This window comes from Protomyctophum bolini, assembly GCF_963924005.1.
Source record: "Protomyctophum bolini genome assembly, chromosome: 18".
NCBI classification, from domain to species: domain Eukaryota; kingdom Metazoa; phylum Chordata; class Actinopteri; order Myctophiformes; family Myctophidae; genus Protomyctophum; species Protomyctophum bolini.
Window position 1 is genome coordinate 11,009,905 of NC_137879.1, and position 19,218 is coordinate 11,029,122.

A 19,218-nucleotide genomic window follows, 5' to 3' on the forward strand; every position below is an offset into this window, starting at 1 on the left:
GCATCACTGCAACGACTCCAGGTTGGACGTCCAGTTGGAACCAGCGGTGCATGATGGTGACCGCCCTGGACGTGCTCCTGTATCAATCAAAAACAAAACAAAAAAAAAGATACCTTTATGTTTCTTTCTTTCTTTCTTTGTTGATACTGTTTGTTGGTATGGAATGGATGCACGCATGTCTCATACAGTGACAAATAAAGATCCCATCTTATCTGATACGCTGGGGGGCTGGGGATAGGAGGAATGTGTATACTTCAATCTCCTTTTTCAGATCCGAGCACTTCCATGTGAAGGCTTGGTGTGTGCGTGGCTACTGAGGTGACAATGGCCGACGCTGGCCATGAGAGTGTCAAAGTACTCTACACGTCAAGTTAACAATAGATATGATGGCACACTAATTTAGTATTGAAAGTACTACTAGTAACAACACACACTCACTCGAGTATATTTGCGCATGAGCACGTGCGTGAGGGAATATGAGTTATGGTATATTATATACTGTCTGAAAAATCACACCTGTGTGAAAATGCTGTACTCTGTACTGTACTGTGCTATTGTTAAAGTTATTGTTATAGTTATAGTGGTCAGTGTGAAGCTCAACAGCTGCACTGTAGCCCTTAACGCTGCTCAAAAGTGCAACTGTCAGACTTGACCACCCGAACTGCGACGTATGCGGAGGTGGCGTTTACACCTGTGCTTTGCGGCCGTGATAAGTCACTGAACTTTGACCTCTGCGTTTTCACCTAAGCTGTGGTTTCCCTTTTCATGATGCGATGGCCCGATACAATCACTGAAATGTACCCATTCGGCATACTGTGAAATAAACATTTCAAAAACAATCCATCAAACCTGCCCAGCACGGAAAACACGTCAGTGGGCAAAGATAAATCGCTGTCTGCCTTCGTTCAAAATGTACACTGTGTGTGTGTGTGTGTGTGTGTGTGTGTGTCTCACTCGGATCGCACTGCGACACAGACGCGATGGCGTTAAGACGTGACCATGCCGTAGACACGCAAGATTCTAGTGTACCATATATAGGCTACTTCAGGGCTTCTCAAAGTGGGCACCCTATAGGGCGCTGTGACACAAGTCATGGGGTGCCTCAGAATACTTTGATATCACAGTTTAACCACAAATATTAAGACAGACCACCAAACCTCGCCAGAAAATTGCCAAACTGCTATTTTTGGTGAATGGTGACTCTCCATCATTTAGCTGGGGACCACCTGGGAAACACCTCAGGGACCACTGGTTGAAAACCACTGCCGTGGATGATAAAAGTTATTTACAGAGGCAACTGAGACGAAAACGTTTGAGAAGACCACTGGGGGGTACTTTACCATGCAAGACCCGACCTGTTGACACGCTGACCACATGGCATCACTGCAACGACTCCAGGTTGGACGTCCAGTTGGAACCAGCGGTGCATGATGGTGACCGCCCTGGATGTGCTCCTGTATCAATCAAAAACAAAAACAAAACAAGCTACCTTTATCCTGTGGGTTTAATCTTCAGACGGACTGTGAGTCTACTACAGATGTACCAGAGGTGTTTCCAGGAATTACATGTTGGCCAGGCAAGATGTGTTGTTGTCGTCGTTGTCCCCCATGCATCAAAAGCACTCAAAGAGATAAAGTATACCTGCCAGACGAGTAGGATACAAAGGCTGAAAAGGCATGCAGTTGCATTCCAAATGGGTGATTGAGGGTCGCGCTCTACGCGCAATGGCCAATCAGCTGCCCAATAATAGTTCTCAGGTCTGGTGTAATGTTTGTCCTCTCTTTTCTCTCTCAGTGTATGGATTTTGGCCAGGGCATAAATGGATTTGGACAGGCGGCCTGTCCTCGCCTTATTGTAGTTACGCCACTGAGATGTACACATGTACTACCCACATGTCTCAAACTAACCTATTAGAGGCCAGAGTTGCATTCTGGACACCTATGTAGGTACCGATCCCAACAACCTTTGCTGTGTCAAATTCCCCCCCATCTCTCTCCCCATTTCCTGTCAGACTACTATAATCAGTAAAAGGCAAAAAAAAAGATATCAAAATAAAAATCTAACCTATTAGACAAGTGGGTTTTTTTCAGGTGTGTAGTCACGACACCCCAAAATAAATCATATTTGAACTGGGGGCCGCAGCACTTCACTTGCATTGTAGTTCAGGATTTTAATTTATGTTGACTCCACAGATAAATATTGTGAAAATAGCAGCTAGCTAGTGGCTAATTTGACAATTATTGCCTCTTTCTTGTATTATTTGACAAATGTATGAAATGAGTCAAAAAGATCTTAAGTCCTTAAATTGTCACTTCACTGTCATCTGGGGACCCCCCCAAGGCCCCAACAATCATGTGGGGGTCCCAACCCATAGTTTGAGAACCCCTGTATTAGACAGCCAGTTCCATGAGTTCCATAAACATACAGGTGTATGCATTCGGTGTTATCTAGTGCCATCTAGTGGAGAGAGATATGTGGTAAAATGAGGAAATGATAACATGGGGATTCATGGAATTTGATACTCACTGAACTCACAAGTTCAATGAAATGCCACCTCGTTGGGTTATGGTTAAAATGACATTACTATACACACATACAAATTGGTGAGACTCCAAAATATCCTATAAGATTGTTTGACTAATTTCTTATAAAAAGAAAGAAAGACTCATAAGATGTATGAAAATGTATTGTATTTCCATTGCAACAAAAAAAATCTCAAAAGAACTAGGTCTTAGACAGAACACAGAATAATTTATGTCTTCCAATAAAGTAAGTGCATCTCATCTTCTTCTCAATACAAGGCTTGCAATGATGAGGCTATTAGGATATACACAAAAAAAGAAACAGGTTTATCTATTCCCCATCAAAAAGCAGAGAATATAGCATAAACTTTGGGGGGGAAAGCATGTAGCCTACCATCTCGCTCTTCTCTCCGGTGGTGAAGACGCAGTTGAGTAGCCCATCTCTGCCAGACATTGGGCATGGAATCATGGCAGCAGGTTTCAACTGGGCATTTAGTTAATCATTTGATTAATTTCACATCACATGGGTATGGAATTCTGTGTATAAAATAGACAGAGGGGGGGGGGGTGTATGTAAGAAGAGAATGTTAAACTGCGTCACTGAAGCGGCATCCTTTAGGCCTGCCGCCTAAATTAGCAAACTAGCAAACGGCTAATTGTTTACAGCCTGCCATGCACTGACTTACCTGTAACCTGTTCATTCATGGCTGGCAGCTTCTTCGAGCGTGCTGCGGGCCTGCGGTTCATGTAAATATTATAGCCTATAGGCCTACCCATTCTACAAACTGTTACATTTAATACAATTTTCAAGCAAGTCCCGTTTGAAAGCTCATCTTTATCTCGGAGCTTTTAAAAGTGGCGCGGCTGTGACAGAGCCTATTAATTGTGACGCGGCACGCCTAGCTGTGACGTCGTGTATTGCTTCGCCTCTCAGGTATAGATTCCAGTCCTTCCGCCAGAGGAAGTAGTCCTTTGTTTACCAAACTGTGTCCATTTTATTTGAACATAATTGTATGACCATAGAATGACTGAAGTGCTTTTTAATCCTATATCCCAAATCCTAACATTTGAGAATGTATAATACGATAGCAGGTGATAGAAATTATAGCAATGTTTATTAATCATAACCATATGATCCCTTTCTTTGTATTTTAGTATCTTGTCTACCTATTGGTTTTATACCTGTGTATATACTGTATGTAGTGTGTATAGTTTTGTACTCAACCTATTGGTTTTATACCTGTGTTTATGTGTTTATATGTTGTTTGTATGTCTGGCCTCGTGGGGAAAGATGGTGGGTGGGTGGGGACGACTGGGAAAGGAGTTGTGGGAGAAAATGTAAAAAAAACGAAGAGTCATATTCTCTGTCTGTGAAAATGACATGTCATACTCTTTGAATAAAATTTACTTTAAAAAAAAGAAATTATAGCAATATTCAGAATCATATATTAGAAGTTAGTTACATTAAAGAAAACGCTGTTCGGCTCTGTAGAGTTTCTCCTTTATTTGCCGATGGGGTCTCAGATTGGCCTGCAGACTTGGGATGTGAGCTTGACAAACAATGCTCATCACAATCTGTGAACCCATCTGCAAAACGGTGCCGTCAGCCTGTAGGCTCAGCATGACCATCTACAGTTGGTACCAGGAATGCTTTTCTGTGCTTCAACATGACCAGCCATGGATGAGCCACCCTTTTGGTCCGTTGAACACGTAGGTAGGTTGGGGCCAAATTCTTTGGCTGTTCAGATGAATACTGGACAACTCACCCCGGTGCTTGCCCGTTTTTCCTCCTGGAATTTTCACCAGTGAGGGGGATAACTTTGTAATATGCTATTGGCTGTTTGTATTCTTTTTGGAAAAATATAAAAAGATACTCCTGTGGAAAGGCTATATTATTTTACTTATATTGACCCTATAAACAATTTAGTATATGTAAGGTTTTGCCCACTCAAAAGGTACCTCGTCAGATAATCCCCACATATCCTACAACAACTTCTGTGAACAGACTTCACTGTAGTAGCTTTTCATAAATTATATTTGTACTTAGGCTGTCTGCTGTCATGAAAGTTTATAGTTAGAGAAATTCAAAGTCCAGCCGTCTGCTGTCCAGCCTCTCCCACCCCTCACTCGGGAAAATTCTGTGAGGAAAACAGAAACGTTCAAATAACGTTATTGAAACTTGAAAGTACAACTAATGAGAACTTGATCACAAGATGATCTTTTATTTTTTATTTTTGTTATTCATGTCCTCACTGTATTGCATTACTACTTGTTTTTAATGTTGTTGCCTTGCTTTTATTTTATTCTCCATTTTTCTGTAAAGCACTTTGAGCTGCATTTCATGTCATGAAAGGTGCTATACAAATAAAGTTTTATTATTTACTAGTTCAAGGACACAGACAGGATAATAAACTTTCTAAGCATTTGACCTCAAAACATTACGTCGACTTAATAGAAAACAAATACTGACAGGGACAAATGTGAAATAAAACCAAATCACATCAGTGAATTTTATCAACATGGACAATTAAGAGTCTTCATCGCAAGGCAGGGGGTAGGATTCGTTGGCTGTTTGCACGCACCCAGGTGTGGTCCATGACTTTCTGCAAGGGCAGTCGCTGCTCTGGATGATAGCGCAGAAGCTTTGTAATGAGGTCCCTGGCTCCCTCCGACACATACGGTGGGAAGTGCAAGTCCACCTGAAAATATCAAACAAGTTAAATATGGTCTCCATTTAGGGCTGCAACTAACAAATATTCTATACATTACGTTGTAAATGAATAACCGAGAAGGACGTTTGGGGACAATTGGTTTTATTTGTAGTCAGGTGAAACCTGAAAGCTCATGAAATGTAGACGACAAGATCGCCACCTAGTCACACTGACATGATTGACTGCTTCTAGCCAATGGTACGGCAAGCAACAGCAAAGCTCCCTCTGGCCAATGGGAAGGGGAGAGGCAAATATCCCTGGCAGCGACGCAGGCTGCAGCGCAACACAGCAGCGAAGCATGAGCACACTGACGGGGTAGGAAGAGCTCACCCCAACACTGCGCAGTTATACTACTACAGTTATTTGACACGTTTCAATGTTCGAACATCACTCGATAGAACGTCAGAAACTAACGCAAACAACAGCCACAAGGTTGTGACACACAAACAATTCTGAATAATGTGTTTTATATTAACTGTATGTGACGATTTGAGAGCAGGATAATAAGCCTGGGCATAGTATGAATAAATAGTCTGTGGAAGTGTGGAGGCAAGACGAGTGCTGGTAAGCTACACCATAAACTTTCATAGCCCAGAGGAATAAGGGCCGATTCATACTCCTATTTTACCGCTGTTTCGGCGCTGTAGTGCCGAAATTACTTCGGCTCGTCAGAGATTTTCAGTAGCACCGAAGAGCCGACTTTAGGACGGTACCCGCCCCCCCGAACCTCAAATGACGTCACATTGTAGGCACTACAGAGCCGAACCGACTTTTATTCGGCTCTAAAATAAGAGTATGAATCGGCCCTAAGTCAAAAGGACTAACCCCCCCAAAAAATAAAGAGATGTTAACCTTCTTAATTCTATTGTATGTTTCTGTGCTGTTTTGCTGTTCAAAAGGTGGGGTGCCAACGAGGCATTCGTAGCAGAGGACTCCGATGCACCAGAAGTCCACCTTCTCATTGTGGGGTTCGCCCTCGATCATCTCTGGGGGCAGGTAGTCCAGTGTCCCACACATGGTACGTCGTCTACAAATGTTACCGCAATGTTACATACTACAGCATTAGCAAGCTCGAAATGCCGCACGGCTTGTAGATCTGCAACTTTGAATTAAATCAACAGTTTTGGACACATGAGGTTTCTCCCCCCCCCCCCCCAGCTACTGTGATGTGATTTGTCCAAAATGTTACTTTAATAACATTTTGGACAAATCACATCACAGTAGCTCGGATTATGTGTGAATTCCTTACCTTAAAGATGGTGCATGGACGGACCACCCAAAGTCTGCGATTTTAAGCTCCCCTTGAAAGCCAAGAAGCAGATTCTCTGGCTTGATGTCACGATGAATGACTTTATTGTCGTGGCAATATTTGAGTGCGTCGGCCACCTCCTCCATGTACTGACAATTTAAAATGTTAGAATTAGACTACATAAATAGGTCACATTTCAATCAACTTAGCGACAAAAAACAACTAACCACTTAAAACTCTTACTTGGTAAAAGACCCGAGTTGGCTCTATATTGTTTTTAACCAATCTTTGCCAAAAATACCCGATCTACAAGCTCACACATTGTGAGCTAGTAGAGCTACCATGTTCACTGTTCAGCGAATGTTCCTCCCAGAAAAGGGATGCTATGGTTAAAGTAACCCCTTGCAGTGGCCAGGTGAAAGTAGTTTTTCATAAATTATTCGTCATCGTGCGACAAGTATTTATTTATTTGACAAGGACAAAGCTCATTAATCAACATGTCAGTTGTCACATCAATGTTAATGGGCCAGAGTTAGCCTGAAGCAAATTTTCATCTGTAGTCCCCGAGCAGGCTCTTAAAAATAAAACTATCCATACAAAAACACATGTACAATATAAAATACAGGAACAAATAAACATGGTACAGGGGACAGAACATCCACAAAGTGAAGTGAAGTGAAAAATGACACCAGTGATAAATTAAATAGTTCCGATTACAGATTTGATTTTAGCCACCTCTTCAGGTTGAATTTACAGGTCAGATAGTTGGAGGTCTCCCTTACTTCTGTGGGGAGACTGTTCCAGTGATGGGAGGCTCTAACAGAGAAGACTGTTTTACCAAACACACTACGTCTGATTGGCACAGTCCCCTCTGGTAGTTGCCGTTGTTGCACTGTCACCACTGTCCCTTCGATCTATACTGTTTCAGTGGTGGCAGTGCAAGTCCATTTAAGATCTTAAAAATGAGACAATCATCTGCTAAATGTGTGCATGCATGCATGAAGAGTTTAGCTGCCTCTGTTGTTGGATATGGTCTTATGTGTCTGAAAGTATATACATTGCATACAGGGCTTAAGTGGTTAAAACGTTTGAGTCGTACCGTGGCAGTGCGTTGCTCGTCAAATTTTACGCATTTCTGCAGCAGCTTGTATAGCTCACCACGTGCGGCGTACTCAAGGATCAGAAAGATTCGTGTGCGGTCATGAAAATAGTTGTAGAACTGAAGGATATTTGGATGTCTGAGGAGAGGGAAGAGTGACATTGCAGGAGTCAAAGTTAGAAGAAGTTAAATATTTAATTTGCATTACCAGTCATTACCAGACAAAGAAATACCTCTAATGGCAACATCCACACACAATTAAGTTGTTTAAATCCTTATTTTAATGCATAGCCACATGGTAAATACTGATGGTCAGGACTGAAAACATGTCGCTTGTCTGAGCCGAGCAAAAACCTAATTCATGAAATTAAAGCAAGAGTTTGAAGGCACCTGCAATTTGATGTAAAGAAAGACTACACTCTGCGGTTGCACAAGAGCCACGACATGGCAGAATGGGTATGTTACATTACAGAAGCTTGAGTTTCCTCACCACCCATTAATGCTGATGACCTTTGACATCCCTATACAGATGTACTGAATGGTATACTTTAACATGAACTTAAACGTGTTAAATTGCCCAGGCGGTGGCGTAACCGTCTGGGCACCCGACTGGTAATCCAGTCGCAGTGTGCCTGTGCCACGGGTTCGACTCCCGAGCCCGACACGGCCTTTACTGCATGTCATCCCCCCCATCTCTCTCCAGTTTCCTGTCAGCCTACTGTCTGTCCCTTCAAAAAAATCTATAAAAAGAAGGCGTAAGCCGCAAAACAATATCTTAAAAAGAAAAAGAAAACTTGTTAAATTTAATTTTTTTAATCAGTGGTCTACCTGGTAAATCTGATCATGGAGCCAGACGCTCCTTTAGTTTCAGTTTCTGACTTCTCTTATCAGACGTTTGTCCACAGATCAAACGGGTGCTGAATTGTGTTTTGGTTTTGCAGTGCAAAATCTTACGAGAGTGATTAGGAGGATTGATAAAAGGATCCCTGGCTAATAAGCATTATGGCGTAATACATAATTGCCATACCTTGCTATAACCTAAAGACCTTAAATATTTATCTTTATTTTAGAAATGGTCTATTTTACTCACGCAGTCTATAGGGCTGGACCACACATGTACAAATGACAACAAGTCAAGTTACCATGCAGGAATCCTTTTAATAACATTTACATAATACCAACCTGAGATGGGACTGAATCTCGATCTCCCTTCTGAGTTGATGTTCCATGCCCTCTTTTTCGATCTGAGACTTGAACAACACCTTCAGCACCACAGTGCATTTCATCGACTTCTCCCTCGCAAGGTAGACGTTCCCGAACTGGCCCTTACCCAGCGGTTTGCCAATTTCAAAATCATTCAGAGTCCATTTCCTGATGAGAAGGATGCACAGACAATAGAGATCAGGGGATTGAACAACAGACTGGACAACACTATGAAGAATGTATATGACACAAATTGCTTCCATACTAGGGATGTTTAGTTGAACCGAAATAGGGTTAACAGTTAACAATTCATTGAAGATACTGCGGTTCTATCATTGAGCAATTTTCTGTGAATGTAAGGATGTCTGCGTGTGGCCGAGGAACGCACATGTGGGCCGGTTAAAAAATAATAATAATAATAATAAAGTACCCTCCACTTGGTAGCCACAGAAACGTCTCTGCTTTTGCATGTGATGTGACAGACAGACTTTTCATTCCTCATAAAATATACCATTGGCCTGGCCCTGTATCCCACATGGTCATATACATTTGATTAAGGAATATTTAGCCTTTTGTATTATTTCTGTACATCAGCAAAAATGTAGATTTTTATGTTAGACATAAAGATAGCCTGATGAAGGCTGCATAGGCCGAAACGTTGCTGTATCCCTGAAATAAAAGTTGGTCACTGCATTTGAAGACAGTGTTTGTTCCCTTTTCATTTTTGGGGCACCGTACCCTCTCCTACGCACCCGTAGGTGTGCAAAAGCTAAAATTAAGTTAAGTAAAATTAAGATTCAGATTTTTTTTTACTCCATACCATAATCCAGTGGTTCTCAAAGTGGGGTCTGAAGACTGACAGGAGTCCTTCAGGGGATCAGCAGAAAAATTAAGCCCCATTAATATTTTTTGGCTATTAAAAACACAGCAGATAGAGTACAAGCTCTGAGCTAATACTACATTGATTTATTGAATGACCGCAATACTGGATTGGAGCCAAATAAATTATACCTATAGAACAAATATTTCCATTAGCAATATACCATTAAGCCCTGAGGGTGAAAAGCGACCAAGGGCGGGGTCACGTGCACGCAGCCGCCTGGGTGACTGCTGGGCGAGCGCTAGCGCTTTTCTTTGGCATGGGAAGTCAGATCAACTTATGGAGTGAATTCTGTACTGTAGAGGAGATCTTGAAAAAACAAGAAGGTGGCCGCACACGCCAGAGCCAGAGTGCCAATATTTTTTTAGGACAGCAGGTAAGACAAAAATGAAGCCAACGTTTCGGCGGTTAAGCCTTCATCAGGGAATACAGAGCACATAATGGTTCACACTTAAGAAAGAAAGAAAGTTACTATGTTTACCCAGGGTAGCTCAAGAACTAGTTTACAGCCAGGCCCTGCTCATAGAACATGTCATGGTAGGGGTTCAATGCCTTGTTCAAGGGCACTTCAGCGGTGGTAATTTTAACGTGCCGGTCCGGGGATACGAACTAGCAACCTTCCGATATCAAGACCGCTCCACAAACCGTTCGACCACCGCTGACCCCCAATAGAGCGTCGCAGTCCCTCCCCCTCTCAGAACGGACGAACGGCCCAGGAAGTAACTTTCCATTCATTTCAGTCATAGCCAATTCAGTCCGTATTTATTTAAAGACCTTTTAAGGCTCGTACAAAGCCAACTCGAGTCGTGAGAAATCATGACAATAAACTAAATTTTTTGCACCGAATAAATAATCAGAAAGAATAAAAAAGGGGCAGGGTACAACACTGTGTACATACTTTTTGTCCAAAATGCTGAAACTACACTCCCATGAAGCATTGCGACTGACGTTCACTTCCTGGAAGGCTGGAATGAGAAATTGCCCGCGTTGTGCACTGGAGTCGTCAGTCGTGTAGTGTTTGTTCTTTGATTATAGTTTCTAGTCTACATTAAAAAGTTTATCTGTTCTTTTGTACCATAACATAAGTATGGTGCAGTGCTTTGTTCCCGACTGCAACCACCGGCCTGGTGTCAATATTTGCCGTTTCCACACTTTCCCGAAGAACAAGTCGGCGTTCACATTATGGACGAGACGTATACGATGATATCACAGCTTCAATGTTTGATACTTGATAACAAAAATAACAATCACAGCTTCAATGTAATGGATAGCATATGTTCTTACCTAATCATTACATTTTATATAAATCCAAAGGTACCTCATGATTTAAATAATGTATAATGTATTTTGTGTTACTCGACTACAATTAATTGAAAACCTTAGTTACCAGGCAGTTAGTTACTTTATAGATTTTGGTTATTATTACAAAATATACACTTATAGCCAATCTACAAGCTTACAACATGTCTCATTGTTTTGTGATAAATTGTATACATATAATAACTTGTGAAACATGACATTCTGCACAATGAGTACTACAAGTAACTTCTGATTACCTTGACTGTACTTAACAGAGTATTTCTACATTGCAATATTGATACTTTTACTTTTTTTACTAAAACAAATTGAGTACATGCCCCACTGCATGGCCATTAAAATATTAATGTGTGTGTGTGTGTGTGTGTGTGTGTGTGTGTGTGTGTGTGTGTGTGTGTGTGTGGGTGTGTGTGTGTGTGTGTGTGTGTGTGTGTGTGTGTGAGATCTCCTGCTGTACACTACTGTATTTTAACATCAGTCATCATAAATAATGTTGTTACTTCTGGCTGGTACTTGTGTTCTCCCCTGCTGTTTATTAATTCGTTAATTAATTTGTAATTCCCACTATAACATGAATTGTTTGAGTCAGTTTGATTTATGTAGACGTAGAGAGATAAACGTTAGTTACTAATTCTGAACTCACCATAACTTTGTATGTCTTGTTCTTCATACTGGCTCTTACAGAGCCAATAAGCTGGCCTTGTGAAAAAGAACATGCCAGGACATGGCCAGACTCATAGTGGTTTTCACCGCGGCGGACACTCTTTTCTTCATTTTTAAAATACCGTAACATATTCGATAAAGAAATCATTGTACCTGCACATGTACCTGTAAACGGTATTAGAATACTAGTGTTCTAATATGGCGGGTCAACAGGGGGCAGTAACGATTTCCACGGAAACCGCAACCTCCACCAATCACAGACGTCGACATCACCGGATGTTTGGACTTTAGCATTCTGGGTAATGAAGTACTTCTCCGTGAGGTCGCGCATAAAGATCGTTTTTACTAAAACTAGAGTGATAGCATGCATGCTTGGGGTTTCTACAGGAGCATATAGAACCATTTTACAACCACGACCACAATGGTAAGTGTACATGGAATTGTTACGATATTATGGCTGATACGAGAATTCCCTATGGTCCAGGTGAATGGGATTTTTACTTCTGGGTCTGGCTCTGACGTCACTGCGGCGCTCTATGGTGCCAGAGAGTCATGCAACCAATCAGAAGGGGGTAGGGGAACACGGGTTAAGTAAGACCTGTCCCTGTGATATGAGAGGTAGGGATCATGGTCGTGTGGTGTCTCAAGTTCACATACAAGAGGAGTTTATCTCAAAGATGACTATAAAGGCCTCATAAGAGGCTCTGGAATATTCCTTGTCATAGAGACACTAAAATGTATCTGAGAAATACAACAGATATACAATTGTGAAATATAGTGTATACAATTAATGCATTGATTCAAAAGAGCTGAATAAATGTTTTATGGATCCATAAGTGATTATTATTTAAGTTAAGTTTTGCCAGTCCATAACATAACATTTGTAGAATCAAACTCAGGTTAATGGGTTAAGTGGGGATACTAAAACAGTTACACTTCATACCAATTATACTGTGCGGGTGTAGGTATGTTAAGTGATAACCACTTTCAACATGGCATTATAGGCAAAAGCTTTCTAAATCGTTCAAATTTTCCAAACATCTACAAGCTTGTAGGTCAACTATTTTTGCTATTTGTTGTACAACAAAGTATATAGTGCCTAAGCCTAAAATACTTTTAGTTACTCCACTGCGCCTTCTACCGATATTGCCTCATAGAGAATATTTTACCTCCAGTGGGAAAAAAATCCCTTTCTGGCCAAAAGGTAATGTGTATACGTGTGGTGGGGGGCTCAGAGTGCTTCCACTAAGGAAACTAGGCTTTCTAATGACACAACCCGCCTTTGTTTTGGTGAGAAGCAAAAACGCTTTTTATTTACGCTAAAGACGAAAGGCTGGTCTGCATTCATGCAAGCCCCAGGAGTCGAGAGTAACATAGCTCTAAATGAAACCCATTAGAACTATGGAGATCTAAAGGCTCATTCATAGTCTGGATTTTCGGTGGTGAGGTAACCAGCGGAGCTGAAATAACGTTGAGCGGTGGCGAGTAAAAACAGAGAGAAGGGCTGGGACGGTGGTGGTGGTTTGCTCTTCACCGCGGCTTGTGACTTCATGTTGTAGTTCGGTGGTCACCTCACCACCGACTATGAATGAGCCTTAAGGCTCATACATAGTCTGGATTTACGGTGGTGGGGTGACCACCGAACTACAACATGACGTCACAAGCTGCGGTGAAGAGCAAACCACCGCCACCGCTCCAGCCCTTCTCTCTGTTTTTACTCACCACCGCTCAACGTTATTTCAGTTCCGGTGGTCAGCTCACCACCGGAGCGGTGGTCACCTCAACACCGAAAATCCAGACTATGAATAGGCCTTTAAGGGTTTGAGGTCAGATTTAGAGTTGCTGGCCGGCTCCATATATATGCAGATTTAGGTGATGATCCAGTCATCTCCATGTATGGTTATCCATCCATCAGATTGACATATGGAGCGTGATGTCACAAAGCATGATGGACTGACAACCATATAGGCCATGGAGATCTAAGGGTCTTCATGATGTCACGAGGTGTGACCATATATGGAGATGTGATGTCGAGATGTGAACGGACGGACGGACTATAATGTGCCTCCAAGAGCTTGTGCCCCCTGAGCAAATTAGGTGGCTATTGGGAGCTTGCATTTTTGAAATCTAGTCAAATCTATTATGGTGGTCCCAGGCAGAAAACCCTTTCAAATGGTCTTCCGCAGCTCAATTCAATGTTGCTGTCCTCACTGTCCTGGGCATGTAGTTTGGGTGTAGGGCAACATGTGCAAAGTCTGCAAACTACTGTGTCTGTCTGGCATCACTCAAAATGCAAATACTAAAATGTTGCTTTAAGTGAATTACTGTAGAAGTGTCTATTTGTAGGTCTCTAAATGTTTTGATGAATTGAACAAGGTGGACCCTCTTGTAAACAATGTAATGCTTAATTGGGTCGTCCACTCACAGTAAACAGTCTTTGTATCGAGTTTGTGCTTACTTGAAATGTACTGTTATTCTGCAAACTGTTCTGCAAAATATTTCAATCAATCAAACCATCGTAATGCATATCAGAATCTTATACAGTAGGCCTACCTATATTCATCATTACTGATAGTAATGAAATTAAATCATTCTTGGCTGTTACTGTTAGCTAGCATGTTTGACTCACTTTGTGTTTGCTGCTGAGGTGGTGGAGCTCATCCCCTGAGGCCTGACGGTCTTGGGCTTAGCGACAGACAGGAAATTCAAAGTGAATCTAGTTATTTTGTTCTTTTTTTTGTTGAGTGAACAAAGCAAATCAATCCGAAAAAATATATCTCCCGACGCTCATATGACACGGGAGAGGTATGAATATCGAAATAAAACAAGTTACCTGCTGCATGATGAAGACTTGTAGCGTTGCCTTTGTTTGCGCTAATCTTCCACTCAAGGAACTTCCAGTCAAGTGTAGTAACTGTTTGATTTATGGGTTTTTTACCCTAGCTGACCTTTTATACCGGTAGACTTATTCGTCACTTCCTTCACAGTTCCCAATACAGATACATTATATGATATTCTAAAATATATATTTATTTATGTAGACCTATTTATTAACATTACAACATTATGCACTTGGACTGTACTGTAATAGTTTGCACTGTGAAGCTAGTGTAGTAGAACCTATAGTATTCAGTAGATGGCGATAAAGCAACACCTAAAACTCAACCGAAGAAGAAGAAAGATGATGAGGAAGTAGAACTAGTGCTTCCTGAATAACAGCTTGAATGAACCCTCATGCATGTGTACAGTTACAGTACAAACTGTACGCGAGTTTAAGCACTTGTCTGTTTCAGAGAGATCATGCTTTTAATATCGAACAGGATCAAACTATGTTCGTTGGCGTTCACGGCCGCACGAATGTGCAGCAGCGGTCCCGTAGCGGCCAACAAGAACCCGGTGGTTTACTTTGACATTGCTGCAGACAACGAGCCAGTAGGGAGAGTAACCTTCGAGGTCAGTGAATACGGCTCACTATACTCATGTATTCACTTCTTACATAATCTAAACAAGCATAACTAATTGTCACTTTGCAAATTTAGTGTAATGGCCATATATTGGCTATTTGTTTTAAAATGTGTCATTGTAGTTACGTTTTTTCTTCCACTGTCTTTCATTTCTCTTTTTAATTATTATTCTTGCAGTTGAATGCCGATGTTGTGCCCAAAACAGCAGGTAACTCTACTATAGGCTGCATGGCAGTCATATTGACATGAAAGAGGAGTATTGTCTGAGGTGACAAGACGACAATCTTAACCATTGTTTTACTCACAGAAAACTTCAGAGCCCTGTGCACTGGAGATCACGGCTTTGGTTACAAGGGGTCAATCTTTCACAGGGTGATTCCCCAGTTCATGTGCCAGGTAAGTTAACATGAATGATGTGACATTTGTGAATCCTCAACCTCAATACAAGTTACTAAACTAACAAACGGAATGCTGTTGTGTTGTGGATATCATGGTGTCAAAGTTTTGTTTTTCCTGATTAAAGGGCGGGGATTTCACCAACCACAACGGAACTGGAGGAAAATCTATCTATGGATGGAAGTTCCCTGACGAGAACTTCAAACTGAAGCACACTGGAGCAGGTACAGTGTATAACTGTGGACCCCCATTTTCAGGGACCCCCATAAGAGAAGATTTTTACAGCTCTAGCAGAGATTCTCAACCCGTTTAATTTCAAGGACCCCCCCCTCAGTTTGACATGCATTAGTCTACGGACCCCCATTTAATGGCATTTCTATCTCTGGGACCCCCAATTTATATTGTAAAATCGATGTTAATTTAACTGAGTGTACAAATGACAAGAAAGATTTGTACACTCTCAGAGTTACAGACCCATAAGGGTCCGTTTGGTTCCAAAATATAATTTAGCTGGGGACCCCCTGGAACTACCTCAAGGACCCCTGGGGGTCCCCGGACCCCACTTTGGGAACCACTGTATTAGAGAAGAGGTTCTGTGTCAGGATTTCCCTGCATAGGTCGAAATGGACCGAGCCCTCCCAAGAGGAATGGAGAAAACCCCTTTTTGCAGTATCGTATCCAAAAGGTAAAGGCATTTCCTCAGAGCTACAGAGGATATAATTTGGAGTGGAAAGTAAAACTGTTGGAGCGCGAAACAACGGCTTACAGTGCTTATGAAGTCAGCCAGTACCATGTTTTCCCAGTGCCTACGGACGGGCGTTGACTGGCCACCGTCTGACTAAATAATCTATTTAAGCTAACCTTTGCCCAGTGGTTATGAAGGCTGTTCTTCCTCAGTCACTGTTCTCCTGCATGGGGTAGCGTTCCACTTGAACACACAGTACTGACTACTGAGTGCAGTGCTGTATTATTTTTTAAGCCGTTAAAACCGGGAAAGCATCTGTGCCATTTTGAATATTTGATCCGTGGCCAAACATATATACATTTTGGGGGTCCATGGCACGAAAAGGTTTGATAACTACTGATTAAGAATGCATTTGTAGACTCTGCCTCAGGTCTTAATGAGTTCATTATGTATTATTTGAATGTATCAATGGATTTCACTATAGAGGGTATGAGCATGCATAAAGTGAATGGCAGATCGAGTGGCAAATTTAAGGTTGTTTAAAGTAATTTAATGCAATCAAATAGGACTTTTCTGTTTGGATGTATGGGGCTCAGTAGGCGTTCCCACATAACTTCCTGGTATGATGATGATGTCACACGCATACCCTCTATATCCACAATGTTCCTACATTGCTGGTATTGTGAAATCCAAATTATGCATTCAAATGTCTTTAACCACATGAACTGTAGTGTTCCTATTCTGGGGTCAAATATGGGTGGGTCAAATATTTGGTGAAAATAGCAGATCTACAATCTCACAATTGGCAATTTTTTTTATTTAGCGTGGGGGAAAGGGGTAGTTACAGCCCTGGGTGACGTACCCCAGTCAGTAAAGTCCATCTTGCAGCTGTTGAGTGTAGCCCAGCTGTCTTTGTGGTATTGTCAATTTGTCATACTTCCTGCTCTCCACCAGATGGAAGTGTTGTGCGAGTAATGTAATGTTCAGAACATAATCAACTCCATATGCTTGCTTGAGATGACCTATTTTGTCCAAACAAGGCTGTGTAATTTCCCCACGTATCTTGTTGATTTGATATATTTTGAATGGATTTGTGCAGCTTGCTATGAAGGATGTTTTATTTATCATTTTACTTACACCCAAATAGTCCACTGATAAGAAGCTATGTTTGCATGCCTGCTCCATTATCTGGTTCTTGAGATCAATTAGAACTGACTGGCAGGAAAACTAAACTATAACTATAACCGTGATATGAAAAGGGTTGAAAATCACTGCTTTACAGTTTACACCACTGACTGCTGCTTATCTTTGTGTCTTAGGCATCTTGTCCATGGCCAACGCTGGGACCGACACCAATGGATCTCAGTTCTTCATCTGCACTGCTAAAACAGAGTGGTATGTGCTGAGACGACAAACATCGCAACAGTGGTTCCCAATCCTTTTAGCTCAAGACGCAACAAAATAAATGAGATGTTTGCCCGGGACCCAAACTAGTGCAAATAGCACATCTACAAGCACAGAGGATCTGCTATTTTCTCTGGTATCACATATATTTGAATAAGCCTTGCCAAGCCGTGAGGCCCATAGGGCAGGACTATCTCCCGTTTCTGTAGCGTGAGGCAGCTTGAGTACACCGACCCACTTGACATGTCACAGGGACTTGCCCCTATCCAACCCTTGATGCTGAGTGACATGACACTAGTATGTCACAGGGACTTGCCCCTATCCAACCCTTGATGCTGAGTGACAAGCAGGGAGGCACTGGCTCCCAGTCTTTGGTATGAACCGGCTGGGGATTGAAACAGAAAAAAGGAGATATTTACATGTTATTTCATTGGTCCCTGGAAAATGTTATCGTCCATTACATAAATTGGAAATCTTTTGGCACACTGGCAGTCGGTATACATTACAACAATAAAACATCATTACATAAAATACACAAATGTATTAAAATCATAATCATATCCCTAGTGAAAAGGATTGAGAATCACTGGGTTAGAGAGTAATATGAATTCTGACACCGTCCGGGGCGGTGGTGATGATGATAATAATAATAAACCTCTCCTATTCTTCCCTTAGGCTGGACGGCAAGCATGTTGTCTTTGGCAGTGTCAAGGAGGGATTGGACGTGATTAAGAAAGTGGAGGCTTTTGGGTCTCGGTCTGGGCGAACCTCCAAGAGAATCACCGTCACAGATTGTGGAGAGCTAAAGTAGATCTTGAGCGGAGAGCCGACACGGTCTCGGCCTCACCCCCTGCTGTGATTTCAATGTGAAATGGTCAGTCGCACAGTGGCTCTACTGTTGGGTCAGTGTGCACTGCGGCACCCCTGGTTGTTGACAGTAGTTTACCTAACAGGGATAAGGTGTCAGTCAGTACTTTTCTTCTCCTTTTTTTTTACTTTGGTTTACCTAGTGGATTCTTGGGTGGAATTTTCATACTTTACGGGTTGTGTTTTAACAAGCACTTAATGTGAATTTGGGATTATAAAACTAAGTGTAATCGTCATGCATTTCATTCAGGGCTACATTTCATCATATTAAAATATGATAATTTATCTTTGTATTTTGTCTCTGTTCCACACTGTTGAGCAGGGTGATGTGATGAACACTAGACTCAAGGGAAGTATAGTATGATTATTCAGTAGGACATTTGTTATTGTCTTTGTCTATGTGTCTATATCTTGCACTGAATTCACTGAACAATTTAGGCATTTAGCAGACGCTCTTAATCCAGAGCGACTTACATTAAGCAAGAACAAAAGCATGGGAATACATCACATAAAAGCATTTATTAAAAGGTGGGTTTTCAGACTACGGCGGAAGATTGGGAGTGATGCTGCAGTTCTGTCTGACTGCAATGGGAAGTGCATTTCACAGTTTTGGAGCCAGAAGGGAGAAGAGTTTGGGACGTGTGGAGCGTTGTCCCGGTGTTTTTAGTGAGGGTACTTCCAGCTTCCCTGCGTTGGCTGATCTGAGTGCGCGGGAGGGTTTGTAGGGTTCAATCATACTTGCAAGATATGGGGGAGCC

The 19,218-nt window shown here is 41.8% G+C and overlaps 2 protein-coding genes across 2 annotated transcripts; one reads left to right on the top strand and one right to left on the bottom strand.

The window, feature by feature from the left end:
- Positions 1 to 5,059: 5,059 nt before the first annotated feature.
- Positions 5,060 to 9,321, bottom strand: LOC308333156 (aurora kinase B-like; the record flags this gene model as incomplete). Its single annotated transcript, XM_080789351.1, has 6 exons — positions 5,060 to 5,221; positions 6,086 to 6,260; positions 6,483 to 6,631; positions 7,582 to 7,720; positions 8,764 to 8,952; positions 9,296 to 9,321. 6 exons carry the CDS (start codon positions 9,319 to 9,321, stop codon positions 5,060 to 5,062), a joined length of 840 nt encoding a protein of 279 aa, XP_080645477.1.
- Positions 9,322 to 14,843: 5,522 nt separating this feature from the next.
- On the top strand, positions 14,844 to 18,745 carry LOC308332618 (peptidyl-prolyl cis-trans isomerase A-like). The gene is made up of 6 exons (XM_080788602.1): positions 14,844 to 15,097; positions 15,286 to 15,316; positions 15,416 to 15,504; positions 15,632 to 15,728; positions 17,509 to 17,584; positions 18,269 to 18,745. Exons 1-6 carry the CDS (start codon positions 14,945 to 14,947, stop codon positions 18,402 to 18,404), a joined length of 582 nt encoding a protein of 193 aa, XP_080644728.1. The 5' UTR covers positions 14,844 to 14,944; the 3' UTR covers positions 18,405 to 18,745.
- Positions 18,746 to 19,218: the final 473 nt, after the last annotated feature.

Bases quoted from the DNA above. Each gene is read 5' to 3' on its own strand.
- LOC308332618 (XM_080788602.1), top strand. From the start codon at position 14,945: ATGCTTTTAATATCGAACAGGATCAAACTATGTTCGTTGGCGTTCACG. The intron at 15,729-17,508 runs GTACAGTGTATA...TTTGTGTCTTAG, and splicing joins ACTGAAGCACACTGGAGCAG to GCATCTTGTCCATGGCCAAC. The intron at 17,585-18,268 runs GTATGTGCTGAG...TTCTTCCCTTAG, and splicing joins TGCACTGCTAAAACAGAGTG to GCTGGACGGCAAGCATGTTG.